This window comes from Balaenoptera acutorostrata, chromosome 4, assembly GCF_949987535.1.
Source record: "Balaenoptera acutorostrata chromosome 4, mBalAcu1.1, whole genome shotgun sequence".
NCBI classification, from domain to species: Eukaryota; Metazoa; Chordata; class Mammalia; order Artiodactyla; family Balaenopteridae; genus Balaenoptera; species Balaenoptera acutorostrata.
Genome location: NC_080067.1, coordinates 123,811,344 through 123,826,620, shown reverse-complemented (window position 1 = coordinate 123,826,620; position 15,277 = coordinate 123,811,344). Strand labels below are relative to the sequence as shown.

At 35.2% G+C, this 15,277-nt stretch overlaps 1 protein-coding gene across 2 annotated transcripts in view; it reads right to left on the bottom strand.

The window, feature by feature from the left end:
* The window catches only part of USP25 (ubiquitin specific peptidase 25), a 139,122-nt gene that overhangs the window by 67,210 nt on the left and 56,635 nt on the right, over window positions 1-15,277 (bottom strand). For both annotated transcript variants that reach the window (XM_057545039.1, XM_057545040.1), the window contains exons 7-8: window positions 11,537-11,674; window positions 8,896-8,972 (exon numbers count right to left, since the gene is read on the bottom strand). In XM_057545039.1, the coding sequence (XP_057401022.1) occupies window positions 8,896-8,972; window positions 11,537-11,674 (215 nt within the window). The remainder of the gene's footprint in view (window positions 1-8,895; window positions 8,973-11,536; window positions 11,675-15,277) is intronic.

Below are 15,277 nucleotides of genomic sequence, written 5' to 3'. Positions count from 1 at the left end.
AGGCACAACTTGTCTGAGTTTACACACCTAGTTGGCAGATTGGCTAGGACTTGGTTTTTGTCATCAAAGTCAGTGCTCCTTAAGCTATCTAGGAGCAGACAAGATGGCCGAGTAGAAGGACCTGAGCTCACCGTCTCTCACACAAACACCAAAATCACAACTACCTGCTGAACAACCATTGACAAAAAATGACTGAAACCAACCAAAAAAGGATACTCTAGTTCCAAAGACAAGGAAGAAGCCACAATGAGAAGGTAGGAGGGGCGTATTCATGATCAAATCCCACACATGCTGGGTGGGCAACCCGCAAACTGGAAAATAATTATACCGCAGAGGTTCTCCCACAGGAAAGAGAGTTCTGAGCCCCACATCAGGCTACCCAGTCTGGGCATCTGGCATTAGGAGGAGAAGCCCCCAGAGCATTTGCTTTGAAGGCCAGCAGGGCTTGATCGTAGGAACTCCACAGGACTGGGGGGAACAGAAATGCCACTCTTGGAGGGTGAACACAAGGTCTTGTGCACACCGGGACCCAGGGGAAAAGGCAGTGACTTCACAGGAGCCTGGGCCAGACCTACCTGCTGGTCTTGGAAGGTCTCCTGGGGACGCGGGGGGCGGCTCTGGCTCACTGCAGAAACAAGGACACTGGTGGCAGAGGCACTGTTGAGTACTCATTGGCGTGAGCTGTCCTGGAGGCCACCATTTTGATGCAAAGACCTGGTCCCACCCAAGAGCCCGTAGGCTCCAGTGCTGGGATGCCGCAGGCCAAACAACCAACAGGGTAGGAACACAGCCCCACCCATCAGCAGACAGGCTGCTTAAAGTTTTCCTGAGCCCACAGCTGCTTCTGAACACACTGCTTGACAGGGCCCTGCTCACCACAGAGAAAAGACCCAGCTCCACCCACCAGTGGGCAGGTATCAGTCCCTCCCACCTGGAAGCCTGCACAAGCCTCTTAGACCAGCCTCACCTACCAGGGGTCAGACACCAGAAGCAAGAGGGACTATAATCCTGCAGCCTGTGACACTGCAAATACAAAGTTAGATAAAATGAGACAGCAGGGGAACATGTTCCAGATGAAGTAACAAGATAAAACCCCAGAAGAACAACTAAGTGAAGTGGAGACAGGCAATCTAACTGAAAAAGAACTCACAGTAATAGTAAAGATGATCCAAGATCTTGGAAAAAGAATGGAAGCACAGACCAAGAAGATATAGGGAATGTTTAACAAGGATCTAGAAGATTTAAAGAACAAACAAACAGAGTTCAACAATACAATATCTGCAATGAGAAACACACTAGAATAAATCAATAGCAGAATAAATGAGGCAGAAGGATGGATAAGTGAGCTGGAACACAGAATGGTGAAAATCACTGCTGTGGAACAGAATAGTGAAAAAAGAATAAAAGAAATGAGGACAGTTTAAGAGATCTCTGGAACAACATTAAATGCACTAACATTCGCATTATAGAGGTCCCATAAGGAGAGGAAAGGGCCTGAGAAAATATTTGAAAAGATAATAGCTGAAAACTTACCTAACATGGGAAAGGAAACAGTCACCCAAGTCCAGGAAGCACAGAGAGTCCCATACAGGATAAACCCAAGGAGGAACACACCAAGACACATATTAATCAAATTGACAAAAGTGAAAGACAAAGAGAAAATATTAAAAGCAACAAGGGAAAAGCAACAAATAACATACAAGGGAATCCCCATAAGGTTAACAGTCTAAAGGTTATCAGTTGATTTTTTTAGCAGAAACTCTGCAGACCAGAAAGGACTAACACATATATCTAAAGTGATGAAGGGAAAAAAACCTACAAGTATATTCTTATACTCTACGCAGCAAAGCTCTCGTTCAGATTCAAAAGAGAAATCAAAAGCTTTACAGACCAGCAAAAGCTAAGAGAATTCAGCACCACCAAACCTACTTTACAACAAATGCTAAAGGAATTTCTCTAGGTAGAAAAGAAAAGGCCACAACTAGAAACAAGAAAATTACAAATGGGAAAGCTCACCAGTAAAGGCAAAAATACAGAAAAGGTAGGAAAATATACATACATAAATATGGTATCAAAACCAGCAATTGTGAGAAGAGGTGAGTACAAATATAGACTACTGGAAATGCATTTGAAATTAAGAGAACAGAAACTTAAAACAATCTTGTATATACATACGGACTGCTATATCAAAACTTCATGGCAACCACAAACCAAAAATCTATAATAGATACACACACAAAAAAGAAAAAGCAATACAAACACAACACTAAAGACAGTCATCAAATCACAAGAGAAGAGAACAAAATAGGAAGGGAAGAAAAAAGACCTGCAAAAACAAACCCAAAATAATTAACAAAATGGCAGTAAGTATGTATCGGTAATGACCTTAAACATAAATGGATTAAATGCTCCAACCAAAAGACAGAGACTGGCTGAATGGATGCAAAAACAAGACCCTTATATTTGCTGTCTACAAGAGACCCACTTCAGATCTAGGGACACATACAGACCGAAAGTGAGGGGATGGACAAAGGTATTTCATACAAATGGAAATTAAAAGAAAGCTGGAGTCGCAAAATTCATATCAGACAAAACAGACTTTAAAATAAAGACTGTTACAAGAGACAAAGAAGGACATTACATAATAATCAAGGGAAAAATACAAGAAGACAAAACAATTGTAACTATATATGCATCCAACATAGGAGCACCTCAACATAGAAGGCAAATGCTAACAGCCATAAAAGGAGAAATCAACAGTAAAACAATAACAGTGGAGAACATTAACAGCCTACTTACATTAACAGACAGATCATCCAGGCAGAAAATCAATAAGGAAGCGCAGGTCTTAAATGACACACTAAATCACATAGACTTAATTGATATTTATAGAGTTTTCCATCTGAAAGTAGCAGAATACACAATCTTTTCAAGTGAACATGGAACATTCTCCAGCACAGATCACATGATGAACCATAAAGCAAGACTCTATAAATTTGAGATTGAAATTGTATCAAGCATCTTTTCTGACCACGACACTATGAGAGATCAGACAACAAATACGAGAAAAAACTAAAAAAACACAAACACGTGGAGGCTAAACCATATGCTACTAAATAACCAATGGATCACTGAAGAAGTCAAAGAGGAAATCAAAAAATACCTAGAGATGAATGAAAACGAAAACATGAGGATCCGAAACCTATGGTACACAGCAAAAGCAGTTCTAAGAGGGAAGTTTATAGCAATACAATCTGACCTCAGGAAAGAAGAAACATCCCAAGTAAACAACCTAACCTTACACCTAAAGCAACTAGAGAAAGAACAACAAACAAAACTCAAAGTTAGCAGAAGGAAAGAAATCATAAAGATTAGAACAGAAATAAATTAAATAGAGAAGAAAAAAACAATAAAAAAGATCAATGAAACTAAAACCTAGCTCTTTGAAAAGACAAACAAAATTGATAACCTTTAGCCAGGCTCATGAAGAAAAAGAGGGTGATGGCTCAAATCAATAAAATTAGAAAAAACAAAAAAAGGAGAAGTTACAACTGACACCACAGAAATAAAAAGAAGCATAGGAGACTACTCTAAGCAATTATATACCAATAAAATGGAAAACCTAGAAGAAATGGACAAATTCTTAGAAAGGTACAATCTTGCAAAACTGAACCAGGAAGAAATAGGAAATATGAACAGACCAATCACAAGCACTAAAATTGAAACTGTGATATAAAAGTTTCCAACAAACAGAAGCCCAGGACCAGATGGCTTCACAGGTAAATTCTATCAAACGTTTAGTGAATAGTTAACAAGTATCCTTCTGAAACTATTTCAAAAATTGCAGAGGAAGGAACACTCCAAACTCATTCTATGAGGCCACCATCACCCTGATAGTAATACCAAAGATACCACAAAAAAAGAAAATTACAGGCCAATATCACTAATGAACACAGATGCAAAAATCCTCAACAAAATACTAGCAAACTGAATCCAAAAACACATTAAAAGGATTATACACCTTGATCAAGTGGGATTTATCCCAGGGATGCAAGAACTTTTCGATATCTGCAAATCAATCAATGTCATACACCACATTAACAAACTGAAGATTAAAAACCATATGATCATCTCAATAGATGCAGAAAGAGCTTTTGTCAAAATTCAACGCCCATTTATGATAAACACTCTCCAGAAAGTGGGCATAGAGGGAACCTAACTCAACATAATAAAGGCCATGTATGACAAACCCACAGCTAACATCATACTCAATGGTGAAAAACTGAAAGCATTTCCTTTAAGATCAGGAACAAGACAAGGATGTCCACTCTAGCCACTTATATTCTGCATAATTTTGGAAGCCCTAGCCATGGTAATCAGAGAAGAAAAAGAAATAAAAGGAATCCAAATTGGAATAGAAGTAAAATTGTCACTGTTTGCAGATGACATGATACTATACACAGAAGATCCTAAAGATGGTACCAGAAAACTACTAGAGCTCATCAATGAATTTGGTAAAGTTGAAGGATCAAAATTAATACACAAAAATCTGCTGCATTTCTATAAACTAATAACAAAAGATCAGAAAGAGAAATTAAGGAAACAATCCCATTTGCCATTGCATCAAAAAGAATAAATTACCTAGGAATAAACCTACCTAAGGAGGCAAAAGACCTGTACTCCGAAAACTATAAGATGCTGATGAAAGAAATCGAAGATGATACAAATAGATGGAAAGATATGCCATGTTCTTGGATTGGAGGAATCAACATTGTCAAAATGACTATACTACCCAAGGTAATCTACAGATTCAATGCAATCCCTACCAAATTACAAATGGCATTTTTTGCCAATCTAGAACAAAAAAATCTTAAAACTTGTATGGAAACAAAAGACCTCAAATACCGAAAGCAATTTTGAGAAAGAAAAACTGAGCTGGAGGAATCAGGCTCCCTGACTTTAGCTACAGTAATGAAAACAGTATGGTAATGGCACAAAGAGTGACTTGCAGATCAATGGAACAGGATAGAAAGCCCAGAAATAAACCCATGCACCTACGGCCAATTAATCTATGACAAAGGAGGCAAGAATATACAATGGAGAAAAGACAGTCTCCTCAATAAGTGGTGCTGGGAAAACTGCACAGCTATATATAAGAGAATGAAATTAGAGCATTTGCTAACACCATACAGAAAAGTAAACTCAAAATGGATTAAAGACCTAAATGTAAGACCAGATACTATAAAACTCTTAGAGGGGAACATAAGCAGAACACTCTTTGACATAAATCACAGCAAGATCCTTTTTGGATCCACCTCCTAGAGTAATGAAAATTAAAAACAAAAATAAACAAATGGAACCTAATTAAGTTTAAAAGGTTTTGCATAGCAAAGGAAACCATAAACAAAATGACAAGACAACCAACAGAATGGAAAAAAATATTTGTAAAAGATGCGACCAACCAGAGATTAATCTCCAAAATACACAGACAGCTCATGCAGCTCAATATCAAAATTAATAATAATAAAAATAATAACCCCATCAAAAAAATGGGCAGATCTAAATAGACATTTCTCCAAAGATGACATACAGATGACCAACACACACAAGAAAAGATGCTCTACCTTGCTAATTATTAGAAAAATGCAAGTCAAAACTACAATGATGTATCACCTCACACTGGTCAGAATGGCCATCATCAAACAGTCTACAAACAATAAATGCTGGAGAGAGCATGAAGAAAAGGGAACTCTCCTATGTTGTTGGTGGGAATATAAAGTCGTACAGACACTATGGAGAACAGTATGAAGGTTCCTTAAAAAACTAAAAATAGAGCTATCATATGATCCAGCAACCCTACTCCTGGGCATATATCCAGAGAAAACCATACTTCAAAAAGATGCATGCACCCCAATGTTCATTGCAGCACTGTTTACAATAGCCAAGACATGGAAGCAACCTAAATATCCACTGACAGATGAATGGATAAAGAAGATGTGGTACATATATACAATGGAATATTACTCAGCCATAAAAAATAATGAAATAATGCCATCTGCAACAACATGAATGGAGTAGAGATTATCATACTAAGTGAAGTAAGTCAGACAAAAACAAGTATCATACAATATCACTTACATGTGGAATCTAAGAAAATGATACAAATGAACTTTACAAAACAGAAACAGGCTCACAGAAATAGGTAACAAACTTATGGTTACCAAAGGGGAAACGTGGAGGGGAAGGGATAAATTAGAAGGTTGTGATTAACATATAAACACTACTATATATAAAATAGATAATCAACAAGGACCTACTGTATAGCCCAGGGAACTCTAACCAATACTCTGTAATAACCTATATGAGAAAAGAATCTGAAAAAGAATAGATATATGTAAAAAAATTGTTAGCTAAAACCAAGGGTATGATGCTTCCTCATTTCAAACTATACTACAAAGCTATGGAAATCAAAAGAGTATAGTATCAGCACAAAAACAGACAGGTAGATAAATGGAACAGAACAGAGAGCCCAGAAATAAGCCCACACTTACATGCTCACTGAAAGTGAGGGGATGGAAAAAGATATTCCAGGCAAATGGAAATCAAAAGAAAGCTGGAGTAGCAATACTCGTATCAGATAAAATAGACTTTAAAATAAAGAATGTTACAAGAGACAAGGAAGGACACTACATAATGATCAAGGGATCAATCCAAGAAGAAGGTATAACAATTATAAATATATATGCACCCAACATAGGAGCACCTCAATACATAAGGCAAATGCTAACAGCTATAAAAGAGGAAATCAACAGTAACACAATAATAGTGGGGGACTTTAACACCTCACTTACACCAATGGACAGATCATCCAGACAGAAAATTAATAAGGAAACACAAGCTTTAAATGACACAATAGACCAGATAGATTTAATTGATATTATAGGACATTCCATCTGAAAACAGCAGATTACACTTTCTTCTCAAGTGCACACGGAACATTCTCTAGGATAGATCACATGTTGGGTCACAAATCAAGCCTCAGTAAATTTAAGAAAATTGAAATCATATCAACCATCTTTTCTGACCACAATGCTATGAGATTAGAAATAAATTACAGGGAAAAAAATGTAAAAAACACAAGCACATGGAGGCTAAACAAACAAGAAAGACAGCAAACAACAAGCGTTGGCGAAAATGTGGAGAAAAGGGAACCCTCATGCACTCTTGGTGGTAATGTAAATTGGTACAGTCACTATGCCAAACAGTATGGAGGCTGTCAAAAAGTTAAAAATGGAACTACCATATATGATCCAGCAATTCCATTTCTGGATACTTATCCAAAGAAAACAAAAACACTAATTCAAAAAGATATATGCACCCCTAAGTTCATGGCAGCATTATTCACAATAGCTAAGATACAGATGCAACCTAAGTGCCCACTGATAGATAAATGGATAAAGATGTGTGTGTGTGTGTGTGTATACACATTCCATGTAATATTATTCAGCCATAAAAAAGAATGAAACCTTGCCATTTGTGACAACATGGATAGACCTAGAGGGTATTATGCTAAGTGAAATAAGTCAGACAGAGGAAGACAAATATTGTATCACTTCACTCACATATGGAATCTAAAAAACAAATGAACAAACATAAAACAGAACAGAGTCATAGATACAGAGAACAAACAGATGGTTGCCAGTAGGAAAGTGGATGGTGGCAGGGGATGAGTGAAGTAGGTGAGGGAAATTAAAAGGTAGAAACTTCTAGTTACAAAATAAGTGAGTCACAGGGATGTACAGCATGGGGAATATAGTCAATAATAATCGAATATCTTTGTATGACGACAAAGGTGGTCAAAAGGTACAAACTTCCAGTCATAAGATAAATACGTACTGAAATGATTAATACAATTAACACTGCTGTATGTTATATTTGAAATTTGTAAGAATAAATTCTAAGAGTTCTCGTCACAAGGAATAAATATTTTTTTCTTTTTCTTATATTTTGTATCTATATGAGATGATGGATGTTCACTAAACTTATTGTGGTCATCGTTTTATGATGTATGTAAGTCACATCATTATGCTGTATACTTCAAACTTACACAGTGCTGTTATGTCAATTATATCTCAGTAAAACTGGAAGAAGAACAAATAAAAACAAAAATAGATAAAAAGAGAAGGAAAGAATTTTCAGCCTTGGATTTCTGCCTGTATTCTAGGTGTTAATTTACGTAATGCATCTTGTAGAATCACATCAGAACCTGCGGTGGCAAATCCTAAATGGTCCACCAATGTTTCAGGAAGATGCACAAAGGAACCAATGTTTGGTGTTAGGAGAGTGGCCTCAGAAGAGTGGGAGTAGGACCACCCTGAAAGTGTGTGAATTCCTTCCTTTAAGGAGGTCTGCCCATATGTTTTAAATTACCAGAGTCTTAGTGGTTCAACCAAATGGGCACAAAATAAAAAGCCCCAGGGAATGTTAAGGAGAAATTTTACATGGAAGGAATCATGAATGTCCTCACGATTCCATGTAAAAAGATTTCATCAGAATTATTACTCCTGGCATGTTTCCCTACCACTAACCCATTCTTCTTCATGGAATATGACTTCATGGAATAAGAACTGAGGATGTGGGGTTAGCTTTTTCAGAGATCACTTCTTAGATATCTCTCACTAGATTCTGACCTTATATTGGACATCTAAAGCTACCCAACATCTGCAGCCACAAATTCCAAAGAGCTTGTCAATAATACAGATAACATTTAGGTTTCCACACACTTATCTCAGATTCTTATTTCTCTGTTGACAATGAGTACATAAGGAAAAAGAAATGAGTGTTATTTATCGATCTCCTAATTTATCTCCATCACTAAATTTCACAGTAACTTACGTCTCCTCTTCAGCTTTCATTTGGAAGGCATCTTCTAACCAATCTAATAATTTGTGTGTAAACTCACTCACGTCTTGCTGTGGGGGAAAAAAAAAAGTCTTGTTGATATTCGAGCCTACCAATGAAAACACTAAATACTGCAACATAAAACTTACAGCCAGTCTTTTCAAATGTATAATTAACTGACTCCTCACAAAGGTATCATATGAAATGTCTCACATCAAATGCAAGAAATATTTATAACTTAACCAGAGCATAAAATCAGTATTTGAGAAAAACAAGCATTATATTCATAATCATGTAATTGGGTTTCACCTTAGGAGGGAAAAAAATATGTGTGTGTGTGTGTGTGTGTATATGTATATATATATATATATATATATATATATATAAATTCAAACTTATCAATGAGATTTTTTAAAAAGAGTTATTACCCCCCCACAAAGAGCTCTCTAATGAATCTTTATAAAATGAAGGACCCACATTACCAAAGAGTTCTTCATTATATAAAGATTTATTACTGGCTTCTGTCTTAGAAGGAATATGTGTTTTCACATATTTCATTTTTTCAATTCAACTGTTAACGCACAACTTTTTAAGCCATATCCGATTTTACTAAGATATCTGTTAATTTGGATAGGTTGAGCCTAATTAATCACCGACTCCCCAACTATCAAGTCTACCACCTCATGAACGTCAAACTGATTCTCCAATCAGAACCAGCACAATCTTCACCTTTTGCCATCTCTTCGGTCCTACATCACCTGACATAGATAAACAGGAATAAGCAGTGGCAGTTGTACTTATCAACTACCATAAAATTCTTTCAACACTCCGACCTGGAGCACAGCAAACAGATTTGTATAGAACCTGCATGGGGAGTGGAGTGGGGTGGGGTGGGCTGGGGGGATAAAGCAACCCTACTATGACTTCCCAAAGACAGATAAAAAAGTGTAAGCAATTTGCCTTTATCAAAATAGTCCCAAATATAAAACAAACTGACTATTATACATTTTCACAGCTAGAAGTTTTTTGAAGAGCAACTGAGCCAACCTATTTACCTTTAAAATGTTGAAACTAAGGTCTAGGAAGCTTAAATAAATTGCCCCAAACCCATATAAAGACAACTAAACTTAACACAAAATGCCAGTTATAAACATCCATACCACCTGTAGTGAGTTAAATTGAGGCCTGTCAAAATATATGTCCACTTGGATCCTCAGAATCCATCTGTATTTGGAATAAGAGTCTTTGCAGATGTAAAGAAGGTACGGATCTCAAGATGAGATCATCCTGGTTTAAGGTAGGCCCTAAATCCAATGATGGGTACTCTTATAAGAGGAAAAAAAAAAAAAAAAAAAGAGCAGGCACACAGACATAACAGGGGAAAAGGTCGTGTAAAGATGAAGACAAGAGACTGGCACCACAAGCCAAGGAACACCAGGAGTCACCAGATGGTGGAGGCAAGGAAGGATTCTCCTTGAGAGCCACCGGAGGGAGAATGGCCCTGACAACACCTTTATTTTGAATTTCTGGCTTCTAGAACTATAAGAGAATCATTTTCTATTGTCTTGAAATCACTCAGTTTGTGGTAATTTGTTACAGCTGTCCTAGCAAACTAATATAATACTTCAAAATGGCTTTCCATACTTTTCTATAACATTACTTACCCTGCAAGGTTATATCTGACAAGAAACAAAAAGTTTTCCTACTTATCCAATACTCTTTAGAAGAAAATGTTAGGGGGGAGCAAAACTGAAAACAGCAAATATAAGCAAATTCTGATGTGACCACCTTTTTTGTTCATTTATCTTTGCCATAAAAAATGAATTAAAAAAAAAAAAAAGCACAGGGAAGGCAGTGGCAAAATCAGACATCTTTCAGCTCTCCACACATCCACGTAACAGATATATATCCAAGTACTACAACAACTACACTGCAAACGTAGCAGATTTTTAAAATCTCCTCTCAAGTATTGTCTTTATCTTTTGCCCATTATGTCATTGTCATCTTTTCCAACACTGTTGCTATTATTCTCTGCTACTTTCCTTCCTTCTCTTCCGCTTTCCTTCTTTAATTTCTCTGACTTCTCACATTATACGTGGAAATGTTGGTTTGTTTATAGACATTTTCTATTTTTATAGGAAAATTCCCAATATTCTTTCTAAAAAATTGATAAAAAAGCAACCAAACAGCACTACATAAAGATTGGGAAATAAAAGAACTAATAACAATGTTAATGTCATTCAGAAACCTTTTCTGAGTAATTACGGAAAACTACTTTCTGCCAGCAAAAAGAGGCATATCAAAAGTGTGTATACTACACTGACACTGGATTATCACACCTTGGTGAAGATTTTTAATTAAACATTTGTGAACATTCTTAATTTTACCCACTGCTTTAATTTAGTAATTTTAATTATAATATAAATTACAGCTTCATTTATCATATACTTTCAAGATTATCACTATTTCTTAATTTAAAAGTAAATCTTCCAAATAAACAATGTTTTAAATGGCTCCAGCTTATTTGTACAAAGATAAATGACAACATCTTTGTCATTTATCTTTGAAAAAAACTGCTTAAGACCAGATTAAATAAAATAAAAAGTTAATGAACAAGTAAGCTCAACAAAGCTACCTGCTGGGAGTCATTTGATTTGAAAGCATCCTTAAGAATTTCAACTGCTCTTGATGGATCAACATATTTCCTTTTAGTACCAACAAGAAGTGCAAATAGATACCGAAGCTCACGCATAAAAGGCAAATTCCGATGTTCCTATTGAAAAAAAAGAAAAAATCCTTAAGTGAAGATTAAAATCTTTACTGGTAAAGAGATACTCATTTTAAAATTAACCAAAAATTTAATATAGATTAGGGATGAATCTAGCACTCCTATTACCATAAAAAAAGAAGAGTGATCATGTCATCTAGCAGAATGAAAGAAGGAGTCAAACACGGAAAGAGCAGAGGACCTAGACTAAGCTCACAATTTTAGAATAAATGCCACATATTCACAGTAAATCATGTCATTACCCAGCCAAGAATATCCTCATTTAAGTCTGTTTATTATAATCCTTTCCATTCAGCAAAGCCCAGCTGCTGCTGAGGACAGCAATAACAAGAGACAACATTCAATGAGTGCTAACCACGTGCCAGGCACTACTTACGTACTTTACGCTCAATAAACCCATTTAAGCAAAAATCCCCCTCCTCCATGAAGCCTTCCCCAAGGCCCCTCCAAGTCAATGATCTCTTCAAACTCCACATCTACTGAAATTAATGTTTTTCATTCAGCAATGAATCACTACTGCCACTGTTATGTGAAAATCCTAATTATCAGACACATTAATCTAATAAGTAATTAGACTAGATCCTAATATTAGACTAATGTATCATCTTTCTAGTGTTCCTTTGAAAACTCACTACTGTTTTTCTTCTTCTTCCAGAAGGAACAAAAACAACCCAATATTATCAATCACAAACAATTTATTTTAAAATAAGAAGAAAACTTTTTATAAGAATGTAATTCACATGTCTTAGTGAAATACATTATGGTAACAAATCAGATGGGCAGTTCTTACTATGGTTAGCTCCTGAAATAACAATTTTAACAGATAAAGTTTACATATACTATTTAAATATTAGAAAAATTTTCCAAGTTTGCATAGTTTTGTAGCAGTGTGTGTCTGTGTGTGTACAGTTGTTACCCAGAATATAATCAATTAATAAAGAAACAGTTGCTCCCACAATACATTAAAAAGCCGTCCTAAGAAACAGGTGTAAAGGAATAAAATTGATTCCAAATATTTATTTGATCTAAAAACTACATACCCATTACAGCAATCAGAAAGTACATAAAGTCTAACATAAAAATGCTAAGTTATAGAAAACATGGATTTTATTTAAGCATAATAAATTCCACCATTGATGATAAAGATGAAATGCAAAAGTTTTAAATGAGATAAAAAACTAATCCATGATTTTTCTGTGGTACTTACTATTCCCCAACAAGTGCCCTATATAAATAGGTTTCAAGAGTGTAAATGCTAAAAATTTTAATCCATAAAATAATTTTCAGAAATCTCCTTAATTTCCTGTGATCAATTTATTCATTTATCACTGTACCTAAGGCAAGGCAGTTTTTTGAGACATTCCTTGCCAAGTGACAAGAATGAAATAAATGACTTTTGAAAATTAAGTGAAATTCTGCTGAGACGCATATGTGAAAAGTTAAATACTTTAATAAAACATTTTTTGCTCTCAGCCAATTCCTGTGGCTAGAAAATCTTGAATTTCAAAAGGCAAAATTAGTGATTGCTGTTAAGACTAGCCATTGTATGGCTAAATTATGAAAATACCACCACATCTAGAAATTATTCAAACACAGTTCTTTATCCTTTTTTAAACAGATTTATCAAGATATAACTGATGTACAATATACTGTACATTAGAAAGTGTACAATTTTACAAGCTTCACATACGTATACATCCATGAATGTATCACCACAATCAATAACATACTTGTCCATCACCCCCAAAACTTTCTTTATCCCTCACTCCCCTCCCTAATCATTCCCAGGTGACCATGGTTACTTTACACTTTCTAGAAATTTATATAAATCAAATCATACTCTATGTACTCATTTTAGTCAATGGTTTCCTGCAATCGGTATAATTATTTTGAACTTCACCCATATGATTATGTACATTAATAATTAATTCCACTTTATTGCTGAGTGGGATTCCATTGTGTGGACAGACCACAACTTATTTATCCATTAACCTGTTCCAGCTGCAGTGGATATTATTGGATGTGGCTTTGTGTGGACATATGGTTTCATTCCTCTTGAGTAAAGAACTGAAGGGAAATGGCAAGGCTGTATGGTAGATGTTTTTAAGAAACAAACAAACTGTTTTCCAAAGGCATTAAACTACTTTATATTCTCACTGGCAGTGTAATGAGAGTTCTAGGTCCACATTCTGAAACACCTGGATATGGGCTATATTTTTTAACTTTAGTTCTTCTAGTGGCACCCCTCATTTTAATTTGCATTTGGCCTAATGACTAGTAACATTGAGCACCATTTCATGTAGTTATTTACAATCTGTGTATCTTCTTTGGTGTTGTAATCTGTTGAGATATTTTTCCCAATATAGTAATAGGTTACTTGTCTTACTATTGAGATGTAAAAGTTCTGTATATATTTTAGATACAATTCCTTTGTATGATATATGTTTTGCTAATATTTTCTCCCAATCTGTGGCTTGCCTTTTCATTTTGTATGAATTTTTCAAAGACAAGCTTTTCATTTTGATGAAAATGAAACATCAATTTTTTTCTTGTATGATTTGTGCCTGTTTATTGTCCTTCTTAAGAAATCTTCTCTTAATCCAGAACCCTAAAATTTTCTATGTTTTCCTCAAGAATTTTTATAATTTTAGTTGTTTTAGGTCTATAGTTCATTATGATTTTTTTTTTCATAAATAGTGTCCTGTAAAGGTTGAAAAGTATTTTTCTGTCTAAGACATCATTGGTTTAAAAGATTTTCCTTTGACCACTGAATTGTTTTGGCAACTTTGATTAAAACCAATTACCCCTATATGTGTTGTTCTATTTCTGGACTCTCTATTCTGTTCTACTGATCTATATGACTATCTTTTCACCAGTAACACAGTGTCTTGATCATTGTAGCCGAATAATTAATTCCTCCAATGCTGCCTTTCTCTTTAAAACTGCTATGGCTATTCCATATCCCTTGATTTTGCAGATAAATTTTACAATCAATTTGTCAATTCCTATGAAAATGCCTGCTGGGATTATAACTGGATTGCACTGATTCTATAGATTAAACTAGGTACAATTGATACCTTAAAAAAATTGAATCCCCTGATCCATGAACATAGTATATCTCTTCATTTCTTTAATTTCTCTCAGCAATGTTTTGTAGTTTTCCATATCTTTTGTCTACTTTATCTCTAATATTCCATATTTTATGCTGTCTTACATAAGTATTTTTAAATTTAAATTCCCAATTGTGTGTTGCTAGTATTAAGAAATACAACTGATTTTTGTATGTTTGCCTTGTATCATGTAATGTTGCTGAATGAACTCACTTCTTGATTCTAGCATCTTTTTTTTTTTTAGTAGAGTACTTAGGATCTTCTAAATAGACAATCAGTCATATAAATTAAAAAACAGCTTTGTTTCTTCCTTTCCAATCTGCATGCTTATTTCTTTTTCTTACCTTACAGCACTGGTTAAGAACTCCAGTCTAATGTTTAATAGAAAAGTGGTGAGGGACATCTTGTTTGTTCCTGATCTTTGAGGAAAAGGATTCAGTCTTACACCATAAAGTATTATAATTAGTTGTAAGTTTCT